General features: G+C 43.1%; 1 protein-coding gene across 2 annotated transcripts in view; it reads left to right on the top strand.

Moving 5' to 3' along the window:
• The first annotated feature begins 8,134 nt into the window (after window positions 1–8,134).
• Window positions 8,135–17,453, top strand: part of asic2 (acid-sensing (proton-gated) ion channel 2) — a 454,275-nt gene continuing 444,956 nt past the window's right edge. Inside the window, exons 1-2 of one of the 2 annotated variants that reach the window (XM_080446000.1) lie at window positions 8,135–8,221; window positions 9,198–9,818. In XM_080446000.1, the coding sequence (XP_080302126.1) occupies window positions 9,240–9,818 (579 nt within the window). In that variant the 5' untranslated portion in view covers window positions 8,135–8,221; window positions 9,198–9,239. Of the gene's footprint in view, window positions 8,222–8,463; window positions 8,483–9,197; window positions 9,819–17,453 lie in introns of those variants that run through there. The other variant, XM_080446001.1, reaches the window with a different exon arrangement.

Raw genomic sequence — 17,453 nt, 5'->3', positions numbered from 1 at the left:
GTAGATGTTGCCTTAATAATTAAACCGTATTGATCCCAAGGGAAAGATGTCATGGCAGTAGGCTAGTAGGCCTATGAAAAAAGAAAGGTGTATGAAAAAATACAATCGGGTGTAACTTATGTTGTTGGTAGTAGGCTATGTCTTTTGACATCAGAAAATTAGCATTTCATGCTAGTGGATGGCACAATTATGGAATACCAAAACTGCCAGTTTGAAAAATATGTCAAATATTTTTGACATTTTTAACACCACAAATCTTGTATGGGGTCCTTGGCACAACATATTTTTAGATGGAGGTGCCGCGGCCAAGTAGGCAACACATTAATTTAGGGGTCCTTGACAAGAAAACGTTTGAGAACCACTGGTCTATCAGTCCCGCTCCACTCCAGTGTGTGGCTTAAAGCTAACGATCAATCAACTAACAACGATGCGCTCTGCACTCAGGCATCTGCAACAGCTGTGTGACTGTGTGGTAGTAGAGAGAGAGAGAGAGAGAGAGAAGGGAGAGGGAGAGAGTGCTGAGAAGTTGTAGAGAGCAGAGTAGTCTTCAGTTCAGTTCAGACAAATATTAGCAAAAGTGGTGACAAAACCGTTAAAGCCTGGTCTATATAGTCTACTCCTGCATCGTATGGTACGGCGATAACAAAAACAAGCCGCAAGACACCCGTGGCCATGGCAGGAATGGACAACTGCTAAAGTGTGGATTTCTTTGGCACTGTGAGTAGGGCTGTTTGGCAGTGCGTGCATGGCGTGCGCGTCTGAGTGATGATTGATTGATTGATTGAATACTTTATTAGCAGTTTGCCCAAAAAAAGCGCAGGAAAGTACAGTTAAAATCAAGGTCTGCTAAGAGGATTATACCCAAGAAAGCCCTATGGCTTGTTTCCATTAGGGTCCTATGTACTCAATTCATCGAAACATTTAATGACAGACAGATACAATACTATGCAAAGACATCATATAAACGAGTAGAAGTCAAAAAGAAAAATATGTACAGTAAAGGTTCAGGGGGGGGGGACGGGGGGGCGAAGGCTTTGACTTTTTACAAGGGCCAGTTCCGAATTGCAGCCACCTGTAAGTGCTCTTCTAGAACGGTTTTGAAGGAGAGTAAGGATTCACACTTTTTTAATAACTGTTGCTGTTGGTAGGGCAATCCACATTTGGTGGCATAGCAATAGAACGAATTAACCCCTTGCTTGAGCCAAATCTGGGTTGAACGTTTGTGGAGCAGCTCCCTCTGTGACGTTTTTGAACTGCGGTGACGCTGGCCGCAATTCAGAGAGAGACAGACAGCGACTGTCTCTCTCTGAAGTGCGGCTAGCGTCACCGCAGTGTTTTTGAAGTAGCTTGACAGGTAGGCTACATGGGTGTCTTTGTGGTGTTGCGTATCTTACACCAGGCCCATTGCAAGTTGCTGTACTACTCTGTCCTCTACCCTGAGCCATCCCACCCTAGCATAATGAGCAGGGGTTAGATGAGTTCTAGATGTGAGGCCAAGCAGTAGCCTGACCAGTTTGTTTTGGGATGTATGGAGCATAGACTGTAAAAAGGTCTGGAGCCTTGTTTTTAAGGCCTTTGTGGTGCTATGGTACCAAGAGAGAGGCTGGATTTGAGTGTGTGTGAGCAGTGCTGTGTAAAACCCTAATCTGCATTACTCCTCGTAAGAATACTGTAAGTTAACCAGCATGTCCTGCAAAATCCAAAACATTTTAATGGTTGGTTTTGGACTTATTTTGTTGCAAGAGAAAATCTTGGGTCTAAAATTGTTACTACTACTGTACCATGAGCCTATAGCCCTGTGATTTGGACATGTATGTAATATCACACAGACATTCAAGGGCTGGGCCTACTACAAATACTACTACTACTACTACTACTATGACATAATAATAATCATAATTAATAATAGCATAGTTGTAAAAGCAGCAAAAACTTTATCTGCACATACACCCCCCAGAAATGTTTTGGCCCTTGGCACAGCCAATTACATTGTTCACATTTAAATAGAAAATGTGTCAGTAGACTGAGCCTTTTTTGGCCATAGTTTGTTTTCTATGTCAATCCAAAGGAAGATTAATGTTAGAATGATTTGCTGATGGAACCACCAAGGCCCCGCTAATGTCTGGGTTGGACTAGAGTTGGTGACCCATCAACATTTCTCCCCCCAATCAAAAAAGTCTGGATCTGGCCCTATATGGTATGATACAAGCTTTAAGCTACATTTGTTAGATTTTGGCTAAAGTGAAAAAGACCCCAACAGCTATTGTAGGCTAATTGATATTTCTTCATCCCTGTGTCCTCCCATGCTTCACCTTTCCACACAACCCGATCTCCAGAGATTACCGTAACATTGCACGGAACGAGTGCACTTCATTCCGTGGATAGCCGCCTCGGAACTCCCGAATTGCGTGCATATGGTACGGCGCTGCCTTGTGACAAAACCATTTCGGAGGCGCGCAGTCACAGGCGAATTGTCCCCCCGTGAAGGACCACCGAGGGAGCTAAGGCGACCGAGTTGCCGTCCTGAACGGTGGGACATTCGCCTGTGCCTACTCAGCGCCGTTTGAGTTATGTACCGATAGGCACAGAATCGTAAATTTTATTGTGGGGACTGCTCTGCTTCCGGGTTTTTCCGTGTTGCGACTGGTTACGCCCACCGTGGGACTCGCCGTACATATGCACGCAATTTGGGAGTTCCGAGGCGACTATCCACGGAATGAAGTGCACTGTTCCGTGCAATGTTACGGTAATCTCTGGAGATCAGGCTGTTCCACAGGATGACTTTCAGTGAGTGCTGCTAAGTTGAACCACCTGGCACAAGCAGAGCAGAAGCGATACCACCATTAATAACAACCACTTCTACAAGGTCTCCTTAGGTAATTTAATAATTATAATCTTTATTTCTACTGCACCTTTCTTAGGCAAACACAGAAGAGGCGCACACCTGTGTTGATGAGGTGCTGGCCACGACAGGTAATAATGTTGACAAGAATGAGGCTGCACAGCTCTTAGCCACGATGCAGAAAGTTTATTTAAAATGAAACGAAACCAACGTTTCGACAGTGAAGTCTTTCTCAGGGTTTGAACTGCACCTTTCTTAACATGGTTAAAGCGCTGTACAAAGAAAAATGGAAATAATTAAACAGCCTTAAAAGCCATTAAAGGCCATGGTGCAGCGGACCATGGATCACAGAAATAGTAGGGTTCAAACTGCTGTAACTGCCGTGGTGACTAAATGTCCCTCATCATGTCTGTCTGGCTTTGCCTAATCTCTCAGCACCACTACCTTAAACATGTAGTGTACCCGGGAGGAAGTGGACTAAGAAAGGGGAGACGGAGAAGCCAAACCGAGTTCCTGTCTCTACACAAAAAAGGAGGTGGTGCTCCCAGAGGCAAAAACAAATATTTTTACATTTATTTTCCTAGCTTATCTATCGTCTAATGGAGGGAGATTGTACACTTTGTCCTCTCAGTACCTGTCTGCAGAAACGACGACATCTTAGACAAATTATATCAAAACACGTCAGAGATCAAACAGCCAAGATCCGTAGTAAATCAAAAAAGTTCACTCACGCCAATGGTTTCTGAAGCTGGGATAGCCATGCATGCATACAAGGTTCTAGCTGGCTGGCTACTAAACTTTTCTTCCAATAAGGACTGGGGAAATCATGACTGTTTCAGCTAACATTTAAAGCCTAAAATCACAGCCTTTGGGTGACTATTCCAGTGGGAACTGTTGTACATTTACCTTTAAGTCCAGTGGATAAACAGTGGCCTAGCTTGTTTACCATGCATTAAGAGGTGTCAGGTGTTTTAGATTTTGGGGAGACAGCCAGTCAGTGGAGTTGAAGCCATTTGATTAGCCTGACCAACTGTATGTATCCTACCCTGACTGGGGAGAGCAGCAGCATAGCATCCATGTCCAGGAGTCACAGTAGAACAAATAGTCTTTAGCGAGTATTTTCCAGCAAGGGAATCCTCCTCTACCAATCTTAAGATGCCAGTCAGAGACATATGAAGATTAAATAACTATATGTTTGAACGCTAATGTTTGATTACTGTCCATTAGTTTTGTGTCCATCTTTATGAGCACACAGTTTTAATTGTCTGGTAATTGTATTCCGCCAGCAGAGAGCAGCAGTTCACATCCTCTATGCTTCTGCTGCTTCCTGGTAGCTTTGAGTGGATAATTAGATTACAGAGATTTCTAATTTACAAGAAAGTTAGAATGGCATGTATTGAAACACTTAATAGAAAATGAATCCAATTTCAGGATGAATGTATGTACAGTATATGTGAGGGCATGCAACTTGTGAGATTACCCCCTTCCTTGTATGCACCAATTAAGGTATTTACAAAACAGGGCCTTCCCTCAGTTCCAGCAAGTTCTGCAGTTGTTACTCATAATTTGTCCTACAACTTAAAATGGCCTGTTTCCCTTTACTCTGAGAACTTTATTTCCTGGTTGGAGCTTATTATTTATCATTATCTGTTAAAATGGCCTGAAAGTGTAACTAAAGATGGTTAAATAAAGAAACAAACATAGTATGCCCTTGAGTTTCATTTGTGGTTTACTTTGTTGTAGAGACCCTTGATGGAAAGTAAAGTTAACTCTTGAGATTTACATTGCAAGTCGTGACAAAGAACCCACAATCTTTTAATTGGCTATACAATTATATTTCATTTGGTGCATCAGAAGGGATGAGAAAACAAAATGGCAATAAAGACTAATTTATACTCACACCGTTGTGCGACGGAATATAAATTAAGCATGATGTGCCATTTGGAGAGGGGTAAGCTGGCATGAGTATGGTACTAATGACCAGTTGTTCAATAAGTAATAGTAATAGTCTGCTTGCTTATGTATCGGTGTGCCTCAGAGTAGGTCTCAGTGGGTTGTGGTGGTCAGCTGCTGAATGAGGATGGCGTGGCATTACAATTCATATGAATGGGTTCAGGAGTGAAAGCTTAACCATGCACAAAAGTAATTTTATGCTATCTGACTCTGGCCTAACTATAAAGGCTAAAACCACTGTGAATTGGGCCACTGAGTAATTGTAGATCAAAGTCAGAAATGGAATTAAGTCTATTTAGCAAGTACATATATCGAGGGAACTGGACATGGTAGTCGGTGCAGACACTTTTATTCATCTGGGATAGAATAAAAAAAAGCTCATTCTACAAGCCAGAATACATTAGCCTGTATAATATTAAGTACATCATGACATTGAACGAGCTTAAATTTCATTCTCAGTAGTTTAGCCTGACTCCAATATAAAGTCTATTTCAAATCAAGATGGTCATTTGTCTACACTAGATTGCAAACTAAAAATAAGAATGAAAGTCATATTTAATTTACTGTATGAACAGCCTTCAGATAACTAGAAGCCAAGCAAAAATAAAGGAAGGCTAATAATGGATCCTCTTAGGTTTCGAGAATCTAAGACGTTTATTGTGTTTAATTTAATCTTTTCAAGACGGATGATGTTTGTTGAGCATACAATAAAGACTTATCTTGAACCCTGGAGACCCCTAATCCCTGGAAAACCGCAGTCATTACCTTAGTGGGGAAGTGGAGATTTGCTTAATTGAGTTGTTGGGAAGCCAATAAACCCTGCAGCTGTCAGGAACCACAGCATTCATAGGGGAGGAACACAGCATATAGTTTAATTCTGAAAGAGGGAGACAGAGAAAGAGAGATAGTGTGTAGGGCTCAGACTTCAATCAGTTTAACTTTGTAACACTAGTTTAGTGGTAAATTACTAGTTTGAGTTGAGTGCTGTTTTCAGAAATGTTTTTAAGTATTTATTTTAGGTGCATAATGTATACAGTGGCTTACTTGTGCCATGGTTTTGCACTTATTCTGTTTTTCATGTGTCTGTGAGGTTGATAGAACTTCATTAAGTGTTTTTATGGTGTTTTATGTCTTCTCTGACTATTTTGAGTTTTTTCCTGGAGGCTGAAACCTTGAGGGTCAAACGTGCCAATAGAAAAACTGCGCTTTAATGACGCAGTAGAAATATACCCTCCCCCTCATTATCATGACACAACAGGTGTGGGCATGAGGAGAAGGAGGAGGGACTAGGACAGGTGGGGGTGGTCTTGTGGGAGGAGGAGGAGGGACTAGGACAGGTGGGAGGTGCTAAGGTGAGAACCAGGTATACTTAATGAACTGGAGGCGTGTCCACATAAAAACATAATTTTAACACTTTCTGTACACTTTTTTGAAAAAAATCTTCCTCCTAGTATAACCATAATACCTGATGATCATGTTTTAGGGGGGGAAAAAATCACTGAAAATCACGGCACCCTGTCTTTAATGTAATACACAATACAAGGCAAACCTTTTCATTATGCAATGCGAAGTTAGCCTGGATCCAGACCATAGACCCTGCCCACTCTCTGAGTGGACTGCCTCAATATCACTTACCCTACCTTTTTAATTTAGTATTTTGTGTCTCTCCTAAAGCTAGAAAACTGAAGTCTTTGATGCCATCATCCCTGCCATGATTCATTCTCATTTTAAGAGGAACCATAGATATATTTTTAAGTTGTCCCCACTGGGACAGTCATTACATCATTACATATAATTTAACATGGCAATGACTGCATCGCCACATAATACAATGATTATTTTATGGTTATTATCAACAGGCTGCCACGAGACACAATTAGGGAAAAAAATATATATTATTGAACCAGCAACTGGGACCATACTGTACAGGACTGAATATGTCACTGGCACTGTTTCTAAACAAAATACATAAAACTGGGATCATAACAATTAAAAGCAATGGTGGTTATTATTGCAGTCATAAGTGAGTGAAGATTTTGCTGCCTTGCAGGCCAGGTTCTACTCGAGATTTCTCAGTGTAGCTGATTAAAATGACATACAAGAAAACAATTAAACGCTCGGCTACAAAAGTGCTGCATGCATGACAACTGTGTTATACAGTACGTGCTATGCTTTATTTTATTTGATTTTGTGTTAACAAGCTCTGAGGTTCTCCAAGTATTTTAAGATGAGTGTATACTGCAAATGGTCTGATACGATTGATTTTCTACTTGACTACGGTTAATTCAAGAATTTATCTTTTCATAGCACCCTCACAATATTCTCATTCCCCTCCATATCTTATCTTCACCTGCGTTGTTGTATTTCTTAATGAACTGGGGTTAGACCAACCGCACACACACACACACACACACACACACACACACACACACACACACACACACACACACACAGAGCTTTCATATACTTCCCTTTACATCTTTGTCATAAACCTCATGTGACAGTATGGTTCTGCATCATTTTTCTCTGCGTGACACTGCCATGCAAACCAAACCCACAAGGCACAACGTTTATTATCACAGCCTGGCATGGAGACTCCCATTCCCTCTCACACTCGTTATTTGTCTCACTTTCTCTCTCTTGCTCTGCTAATTCCCTACTTATTATTATTACTAACCCTCTACATCTCCTCGCACATGACACCCCCCACCCCACCACACCCCATCCCCACACCTTTCCCTCCTCATCCATCTATTCGACAATCTCTCCATCTCACTTCCATTCATCACTCTGCTAGTGGGTGAATGAGGGAAAAATGAAGAACATGCGGGCTAAAAGACAAATGATAGTGAACAGAGGAAAGAGAAACAGATTCAATAAGAGTTTTTACTGTGGAGAAAGCTAGCAGGGAGAGCCGTTTTTTTTGTGACGTCTGCCCCCCAGCCCCCTGCCTCCCCTCCCGTGACTCTATCTCTGTCTCTCTCCCAACCGTTCCCTTTTGCTCAATCCTCCTCTCGCTTTCTCTCTCTGCGTAAGCGTGTGTGTGTGCCTCCCATCTCTCGTCTTCACTGTAGTTCACTGCCGCGACAGATGAGCTGGGAAGAGGAGGTTAAGAGGATGTATGTGGCCAGAAGAAAACAGGAGGAGTTTGGACTGCCATGCACAGCTAACCGGCGGCTCTGATCATCTGCGGCTCGCTCGCTCTCTGTCCCTCCCAACCCCTCTATCTCTCCTTCTCCCTCTCCTCTCTCTCTCTCTCTCTCTTCCACCCCGCCTCTCTCTTTCTCTCACGCTCTTTTACACACACACACACACACACACACACTCTCTCTCTCTCTCCTTCGCTCTCTGTTTCACACACACACACACACACGCTCTCTCAGACCTCGCACTGGCTGGATGTCATCTCGCTACGCTGAACGAGAGGTGCTTAGGCTTGTCATTAACTGGGCAGGGAGATCCTGAAATCTGGACGTGCGAGCGAGTGAGCGAGCTTCTGTGTGTGTGTGTATGAGTTGTGCTTTTGACTGTGACTGAGTGCAAAGCAGGGGCATTGATATAAACAGAGACAGCTTTGATTGGCTTGAGTGACTCTCGTTTGCTTCCTGTGTCACATTGGACCTAACTACCTCTGGGATTCAGCGAAAACAAACACAGCAAGGGTTTTGGGGGCAACAGGAGGGACAGGTGTGTGTGTGTGTGTGTGTGTGTGTGTGTGTGTGTGTGTGTGTGTGTGTGTGTGTGTGTGTTTTGGGGCAAGGAGGGCATATAGTAGGAAGCCATAGTCAGGCTGGCATCCACACAGTGACTCTCAACTGAAGGGAGTGATTGAGAAAGTGGGGGGTGGCGACTGGCGGAGAGGAATGCCATGAGGGAACATATCTCTCCTGGCGTTCCCCTCTCTCTCTGTGTAATCATTGCTGGGGATGTCGAGGTCTATGCCTCAGCGTTCTTCATATTCTCACTCTTAGGTTGATATGGCTTGGCTCCATGTTTTATAATTCTCTCAGTTATCTGTAAGTGGGTTTCTACACAGTAAAATTCTCAGTGTTCATTGTAATGCGGAAAAGTGTATAAATGGAACCAAATGGACTGTAGGGTATTGGTTGTCATTCGCTGCAGGTGTCAGTGTATTTCTCTTTCTGAATCTGTATATTCTCCCCCCTCTCTCACATTGCCCCTCTGTTTTATTCTCTCTCTCTCTCTCTCTCTCTCTCTCTCTCTCTCTCTCTCTCTCCTCTCGCTCTCGCTCTCGCTCTTGCTCTACCTGGTGTGAACGTTATCCATGTAGCCATGCTGGGCATCTCAGTTGCATATATGTAGGGCATTCATTGACTTTCGTCTGTCTGTCTGTCTGTCTGTCTCTCTCTCACTCACTCACAGTCTCTCTGTCTCTATGCAGGTGTGAATACACTGGAGGCTCCCTGGTACAGGGGCTGGAGGGATGATGATGGATCTGAAGGAGAGTTGTGGTAGTGAGGGGAGCCACGAGACCTCCAGTCTGCAGCCCACCTCCTGGCAGGCTTTCGCTCACACCAGCTCACTCCACGGTCTGCGCTTCATCTTTCCTTACGGTCAGCCTACAGCGCGACGGCTGCTCTGGGCAGCCGCTCTGCTGGCCTGCCTGGGACTGTTGGCCCTGGAGAGCGCCGAGCGCATGGCCTACTTCCTGTCTTACCCCCATGTGACCAGCATGGACGCGGTGGTATCGGGCAGCCTGGTGTTCCCCGTCGTCACCGTTTGCAATCTCAACACGTACCGTTTCAGCCGGCTCACTCGCAACGACCTGTATCACGCCGGAGAGCTGCTGGCCCTGCTGGACGTCCACCTGGCCATTCCCCAGCCTCAGCTGGCCGAGCCCGATGTGCTGGCTTTCCTTCAGGACAAGGCCAACTTCACCGCCTATAGACCCAAGGCCTTCAGCATGAAGGAGTTCATTGAGCGGGTTGGACACGACTTGAAGGACATGATGCTGTACTGTCGTTACCAAGGCCAGGAATGTAGCCACAGCGACTTCAGCACCGTGAGTACACTATCGCTCATCTTGTTTAATATCTCGTCTCCAGTCCCAGAGCCTCCAAATTCAAAAGAGAGAGAGCCTCATTATTCTTCGTTGTATGACTGCGTTTGCTGAGTGATATAAAATAGAAAATGTTATTTTCGGCGGCTTAAGGCTATAAGGTGTCTGGGGTTCTTGTCCTTATTCTTTTTTTCTGCTGGTTACATCATTTGATGTGTGCTGATAGATGCTTTTCCCCTCCTACACTGTTGTGCTGCGAGTTCCCTACTGTGTGTTGTCCTTTGGGAGATTTTCACCCTTGTGCACAGCTTGGATTATAAGTCTGTGCCTTAAGCAGACTGTCAGTTGTTTACTCGTTGTCAACCCTATTCATATATATTTTATTATTCTCAGTACCGGTAACCCCGACACGCAATGGCATGTTGTGTCATGACACCTGGTGCAACAGGTCTACAGTATATTGAACACACCTCTGACACACCAGCCACAGCTTTGAATAGTGTGAAATTACCATCAGCCATCAAGTGCTGGTATGTTGCCCAAGAAGTGTACCTTCTTCATTTATTCAGAAGAAGGCATGTACCGCAAAACTAATTTGGGAGCCATTGTTTGTTCAGTGTGTGGATTTCATTTCCAATTTCTCTTCAAATTGGTTTATTATTGTGTTATATTAGATATTATGTAACAAGTCTGCTGTACCTACTCTGCTATTCATCTTGGCAAGTGATCAACAATCTGCTACTAATATACACAGCAAAGTCATAGAATTAATTTTAGAGTTAAAATAATTTAACACCAAGACAGTCAGGTGTTAAGGGATCTTTCTTTCCCCACGTTTCTTTCTCGAAACCGATGACCACATAGTGCACGCACAGGGCAAGCAGCTGCATATAAATACTGCAAGGATCTGATCTGCTTTGATGAGCTGTTTGGTTTGAGGAAAACTATATTGTGTGTCATTAACCACTTAAGCCCTATATACTTGTACAACGAACAGCGAAAATAGCCGATCTCTAAGCTCACAACACATTACATTGCGACGCACTGTGAGCTTGTAGATCTGCCATTTGTTCTATTTTTGAAAATCGTTGGAAACTTTTGCCTATAACAACATACCGAAAACACGGATGCCAGGGCGAAAGTGGTTAAGGGGGAAGAACATCAAAAGCAGAGCTGCGTCTCAACCAGCCGGCTGGAGACTTTAAACGCATTAAAGCATCTATGCCTCTTTATTTATTGTTTCTAATCCAGATGGATTGATATTTTCTTCATGTTTCATCTTGAGATGGCCTCACTGCTGAAAACTCTTAATTGGAACAACAAATGGCGGATTGATTACGTGAAGGTTTTAGTGATTTCATGTTCCAGTGTAGGGGATACCCCCTGGGGCATCCCATGCTGTCAGCCATACATAAAACCACAACAGAGCGCTCACTTTGGTAGTCTTTAAAGGTGACTCTCCACCAAACAGACTACTTCAGACTACAACAGACTGCAACAGACTGGTTAGTCGGTTGGCAAAAGTTGGCATTTAGTTCAGCACAAACTGTCGGCCGATGTGCACATTGTTGTGCTAATGCGTTTATAGCTGACAGCCTGGCCTGCCAGTGCTGCCAGGTCTGCTTATCATAAGCGACTTTGGGCTTGTTTCCCTGTAAAGTCGCTTGTAAATAGGGATGTTCCCAGCGTTTCTTTCACAGACGTGCAGTGGTGTAAAGTAACTAAGTACATTTACTCAAGTACTGTTCGTAAGTACAATTTTGAGGTACTTTTACTTTACTGGAGTATTTCCAATTGTCTATACTTTTACCTCTACTCCACTACATCTCAGAGGCAAATATTGTACTTTTACTCCACTACAATTATTTGAAAATTTGAGTTACTATAGTTACTTTGCAGATATAAATCATTACATTATAAAACATACATTAACCACTTTAGCCCTATTTTATACCTATGTTTATACCTAAATGTTTATAGGCCTACTATTGGAATCTTACACACCTGCTCCCAAATCATTAATTACATCATTTCAGTGCAAAAGTAGATCATATTATAGGCTATCCCTCTAGCGCAGGTCAGATCTCTCTCTCTCTCTCTCTCTCTCTCTCTCTCTCACACACACTCAGTGTTGTGACTCTCTAATTGACTCCCCTTAATGACCCTTTTGTATACTGTGTGACCTGCCTTTGACCCACAGCGTGAGATAATCATGCACTGTCACACATGCACTGTATTATGGAAGTTTTCCAGACTTCAAACGGAGGTGCTGTATGTATGAATGCAACATTCCGGTTCGGTAGGATTGGACATACAACTGACTTTATGCTGGCAGGACCCTTGAGTTAAGTCCGGGGTAATATCCGATTGAGCCCAAAATGGCTCAATGTGTGACGATTGGAGCCTCCCCTCCTCCCGAGGTGTTTGGAGAGAGAGATACAGTAGTTAACTGAAATCCATTTTCATTCTGCTTTTTATTAGTGTTTGAGTTGGAAATATTTACAGATCGAACTTCCATGAAATGGCTCATAAGCGAAACGAAACATTAACGTCTCTTTAGTAATTGTAGACCATTACTAACCTGCGCAGTGTGCACTAGTCTGTACATAGAGACCAATGTTATTTTTCCAGCTCGGAGGACGGGCTCGTTTTTATGAAAAGTAGGTTGCAGCTCGTTGTCTGCATTAGGCCTACTATGTTAGGAGAGATGTTTCGTTTGTGTTTTGTATGGGTGCATCAATGGGAGACCGCATGTCAAGGAATTCAATGTATCTGTCATGTTCTGTGGAAGTAAGAAAGAAATGATTGCATTTGATCCTCGCATCTCCCTCACACTGTTATATTTAAGTGGGAGTATCTAATGTGTGCCACCCTTCACCTTATCAAACGCGCTATTTACCTTCATGTATGAACGCATTTGAAACAAACATTCTCCTGTTGCGTGCAACATGTGTGAAAGGCCAACACCGGCCTAATTTAATAATTTACTAGTGTTCATATGAGAAAGCAGCTTCTGTCTCTCTCTCTCTCTCACACCATTTCTCCCTGTCTCTCTCTTTCTCTCTCTCCAAACAACCTCCATCTCTCTTTCTCTGTCGGCACGCCATAATTTGTCTTAACTATTTCCCAAGGAAAAATGCTTGGTAGAGTTGGGTGATATTGGGGGAGGATGATGGTAGACTACCAAATGGCCAGTCCAAGAAGATGTGCGGGTTGTGTGCAGGGGGAGGCTGGAGGCACGTGTGACGGTGAGGGAGAGAGTATGCAGTTAGAAGCATAGCTGTGAATGCAGCAGTGAAGCATAGCTGTGATCGCAGCAGTGCAGTATGTACAGTTTAGGCTATTTATCAGTGAATAAATGCTCCTACTGTGCACTTAAAGATGTTTATGGTGGAGCGGCATGTCTGCCTATGGAGCGCTGGAGCACAAGTTAATTTTAAATCCTTAATTACAGAACCAGTTTGCCATGCCATCTCTTTTCCATGTATCTGACATCCTTCATCTCCGTTCTCCGCTTGCCTGCTCACCAAAACGTTGCTCTGCGCTCCATAAGAGTAGTTAAAGCAGCACTTCACTGCTGCAAGAAAGCTGCAGTCACTCAAAGTTAGCACTATTTGTAGTGGGAAAGAGTACTGTCGACGAATTCTGGAACAATCGGTAATTGAAGAGGTAAATGGAGTCAGATACGCTTATTTCAAGGTGGTGGTGGTTGTGCTTTAATTAGATGATATCATGTGGAGAAGTACATTAGACACACAGGTAGGTGGTAAAGGGATCAGACCATAGTTATAGTCACGATAAGAGAGAAGCTGCTTGTGTGATAAGGACCAAGCTGCACTAAAAACAATAGATACCAGGCCTAAGCTTGACTCTTGACTCTTATAATATGCAAAATGTTGGATCATATCAAGGCAAAAGATGAACAACAAAAGTATTGATATTTTAAATTTATGACCTATGACTGGAAAACATAATGTAGAAGTACGTGTATGTGTTCTGTGCGAAATACTATAACAATAACTATATGTGGAAGTGGAATTGAAGTGGATGGCACGTACAGTCCACATCACAACTATAACGGAGCAATTTTATGAACGACAGAAGCACTGCCAGTCAAAATCAATCAGAAGGACATCTAGGATGTTTTTATTAACGGAGATGAGGAGACGATTATGAATAAATAACGCTAGCTGGTAGCTGCATTACCTCAGGTACAACTATCTCGCATCCTTATTACTAATAATCATAGTGACATTATCCATATCTCCTATTGTATGTGTCTTTTAGCACCATGGAGATCTCTCACTCTTCCCCCTCTCTGTGGGCTCTGACACAGCTTGACTGTGCAGTGCGTGTTTGGTGCCACTGTTTACAGAACGTTATTGTTCATCAGTGTGGACGCTCAAATAATTATCCTTATAGTTATCGTGCTTTGTTTGAACAACTCTTTCCTCTTGAATGTCTTCCACTGTATAATATTCCAATTACCATCATGCCTTGTGCACCTCCCTTCCAAAGTCACTTCATCCCCCTCATTAAGGTAAAAACATATATATGGCATATGCATATTGACTGAAGTTGTAAAATTTTACAAAACAGGCTAATGCAGTTAGTTCATTGTCTCCGCCAGGCCGAAGGCGTGACAGAGACTATGTTTTTCCCTCTGTCCGTCGGTCCGTGTGTGTGTCCGTCCGTCCGTGTGTCTGTCTGTGAACAGCTAATCTCTGCCACCGTTGGCCCGATCTACGGTACACACACTCCCTGGATGCCAGAGCATAACCTCTGCCCCAACATTTTCAGATTGGTTATAGCGCCACCAGGAGACTGATGTTTGCACAATGTTTAAAAAATATTACTCCTACAGATTTTGTCCAGACATCACCCACATCGGTATCTCTATAGTCATGTGATCAAGACAAATCTGCCTGATTGGCTAACATTGGTTTCCAAAGTTTGCAGGAGTGGTCCCTTTTGAACAAAATGCCTCAAATCTTGAACGCAGCGTGCGATTGCCGTGAAACTTTGCATGCAAATTCCCACTAGGCCGAGGAAGAAATGCCACCCTTTTCACATTAGCCTATAATAGCGCCACAAGGAAGCCGAATTTTGTAAAACACATGTTTTGATATTATTCCTACCTGCTCATCTACTCATCAACTTCTACCACTCTACCATCGAGAGTATCCTGACTTATACTTATGCACAGTCTGGTACTCTAGCTGCACTGATGCAGAGAGAAAAGACCTGCAGCGGGTGGTTAAGACAGCACAGTGGATCATCGGCTCTCCACTACCACGCCTGAGTGACAGCCACTCAAGCCGTCTCCACAAGCGGGCCTCAAAGATCTTCAAGGACCCCTCACACCCCGGACACCACCTTTTCGAGACCCTTCCATCAGGCAGGCTGAAGGTCATCAAGGCTAGGACCAACAGGCTGTCAAACAGCTTTTTTGTATTTTGTACGATTTATTGTATGTATTATGGATGTTTTTAATGACAACAGACTATAATGACTCGACTATGACGCACTAATAGTTTATGGCATAATGTTGTTGCTATCAGTATTTCTTTCTTTGTTGATGCTGTTTTGTCTTATGGTTGTTTATGTGGAATATGCTAAAACATTTAAAAACATAATTTATGCCCAGTCACTATACTGCACCTGAGATGTTCCTTTTTACTGAGACCAAGTTTAAAATGAGAATTGAATACACTGAATATCAATACGAAGCAACTGAAAAACCTGTTATTTCAATGGTAGTGGATGGAGAGAAAGGATTTTTGTCCAACCAAGAAACCGCAACTAATGGGTGCGAAGAGGAGCACAACCATGGGCGGGACTTGACTAAGGGACACCCTCAGGGCCAGCCATGGGGCCGGTCTGATTGGAACTACAGGTAACACGGTCTGTTGTCCACTGTAGTCCAGGAAGAACTGAGATATCCCCACTGAGACATAACTGATAACACAACAGTGGCCCTCCAATTTTTTTTTTATTACAAGAAACACTGCATAATGCATCATGTTTAGTATAGTTTAAGACTCCTTCACTGGTACAACTTTGTTGCAAAGCCTGCAAAAGTGCAAATCACCTGCGTGAATCTCTCACGACGACCTCCCCCCCCCCCAAATATAATTGTTGCTCAACCATTCAATCACCGATTTACGAACCCATCGGCAATTGTCACACACAGTATGCACTTGCATGAGCACACCAGTACATATGCAATGCACATTCATTATCACACACATGAACATGTGTGAACACATGCACAACACACACATTCTTTGAATACATTACCATGACACGCAAGAGACCAGAGTCAGCGTTGGAGTGACATTGTGATGAATGACCGCTGGGAAGCTTGTAGGAACTTGGAAGTCAGTAAGATTTGACTGATGGAACTGGAGCACAGTACTGCAAGTGAAACGTCAGTAGTGTGCAGATTCCATTTTGGAACAACGTACGCGCGTGTGTGTGTGTGTGTGTGTGTGTGTGTAATGTGTGCAATGTGTGTGATGTGTCAGGTACATATTTTACAGCACCAAATGGCAAGATTAATCTTCTGTTTCGATTTCTTTATGCCGTAGCACATTTGTAACTTAACGTGTACCTTGAATAAGCGTTATTTTTTTCTGAATTCAGCAGTGATTGAATCCCTCTAGACAATCACAGAGCCTCGGCTGTTGGACAGCCAAAAGCTTTTTTTGTTTTTTGTTGAATTGGATTCTATTCACTGTCTGTCAAAGCAGTGGTTCCCAATGTGAGGTGCAGGGACTCCCAGGGGTCCTTGAGGGTTCCAGTTGGTCCCCAGCCAAATGATTGATAGTTGGGAACAAAACAGATCCTCACAAGTTTGTAACTCTGAGAGTGTACAAATGGAGACTGAATGGACCCATAACCATAAGGGTCTATTTGGGTTTGACTTGTATACACTCTCAGATTTACAGTAAATGATGATACTGATGATGTTAAAATAGATTTTTTTTTTTGTCAAATTGACACATAAATGCTGCGCATCATGATAGTCAAGTCGCGCACAATGCTGAGTTAGTAAACATTAGCAAGTAGCCTAGTGACAACCTACAGATGGAGCTGCTTACCTTATTTGCAATGTATGGATATATTCCATAATCCTGCGTGCAGCATAGCCTACTCAATGCCGTGACCGTCATGTCCTCTTTATGAGCAAAATTAACAGCAGTAACATCGCATCACCAGGCTTTCCGCAGTCTGAGGCAGTTGCAGAAACTTTCACTTTCATGCAACAGTTAGTTGTGGTTGTGTAGCATTAGCCTAGCTTGGTGCGCTAGAAATACCTGTGCCTCTCTGAGAAAGCCTAATTAGTATTATCCACATACTATGGTGTCTCGCCTAAAGCATAGTTGATCTTCAAGCTCCCAACAGGTTCATCTGCAACGTGTCCTAGGCTTATAAATCAAGCATAATTTATGCCCCATCATACGGTGTGTCAGTAGTCCAAAATAGCAGATTAGGCTGTATTACCAAACCATGAGTCACAGCTTTTGACCCATTGTGAGGACAGTAGGCAAACAGTATCAGACAGCATCTTAAAAATCAGCAGTTTCATGATTGTGTTAATTGAAAATGGCTTTTTAATACCCATCTATCCATCCA

The sequence above is a fragment of the Gymnoscopelus braueri genome (genome assembly GCF_963280865.1).
Source record: "Gymnoscopelus braueri genome assembly, chromosome: 13".
Lineage (NCBI taxonomy): Eukaryota > Metazoa > Chordata > Actinopteri > Myctophiformes > Myctophidae > Gymnoscopelus > Gymnoscopelus braueri.
This window is presented reverse-complemented; position numbering and strand designations above follow the sequence as displayed.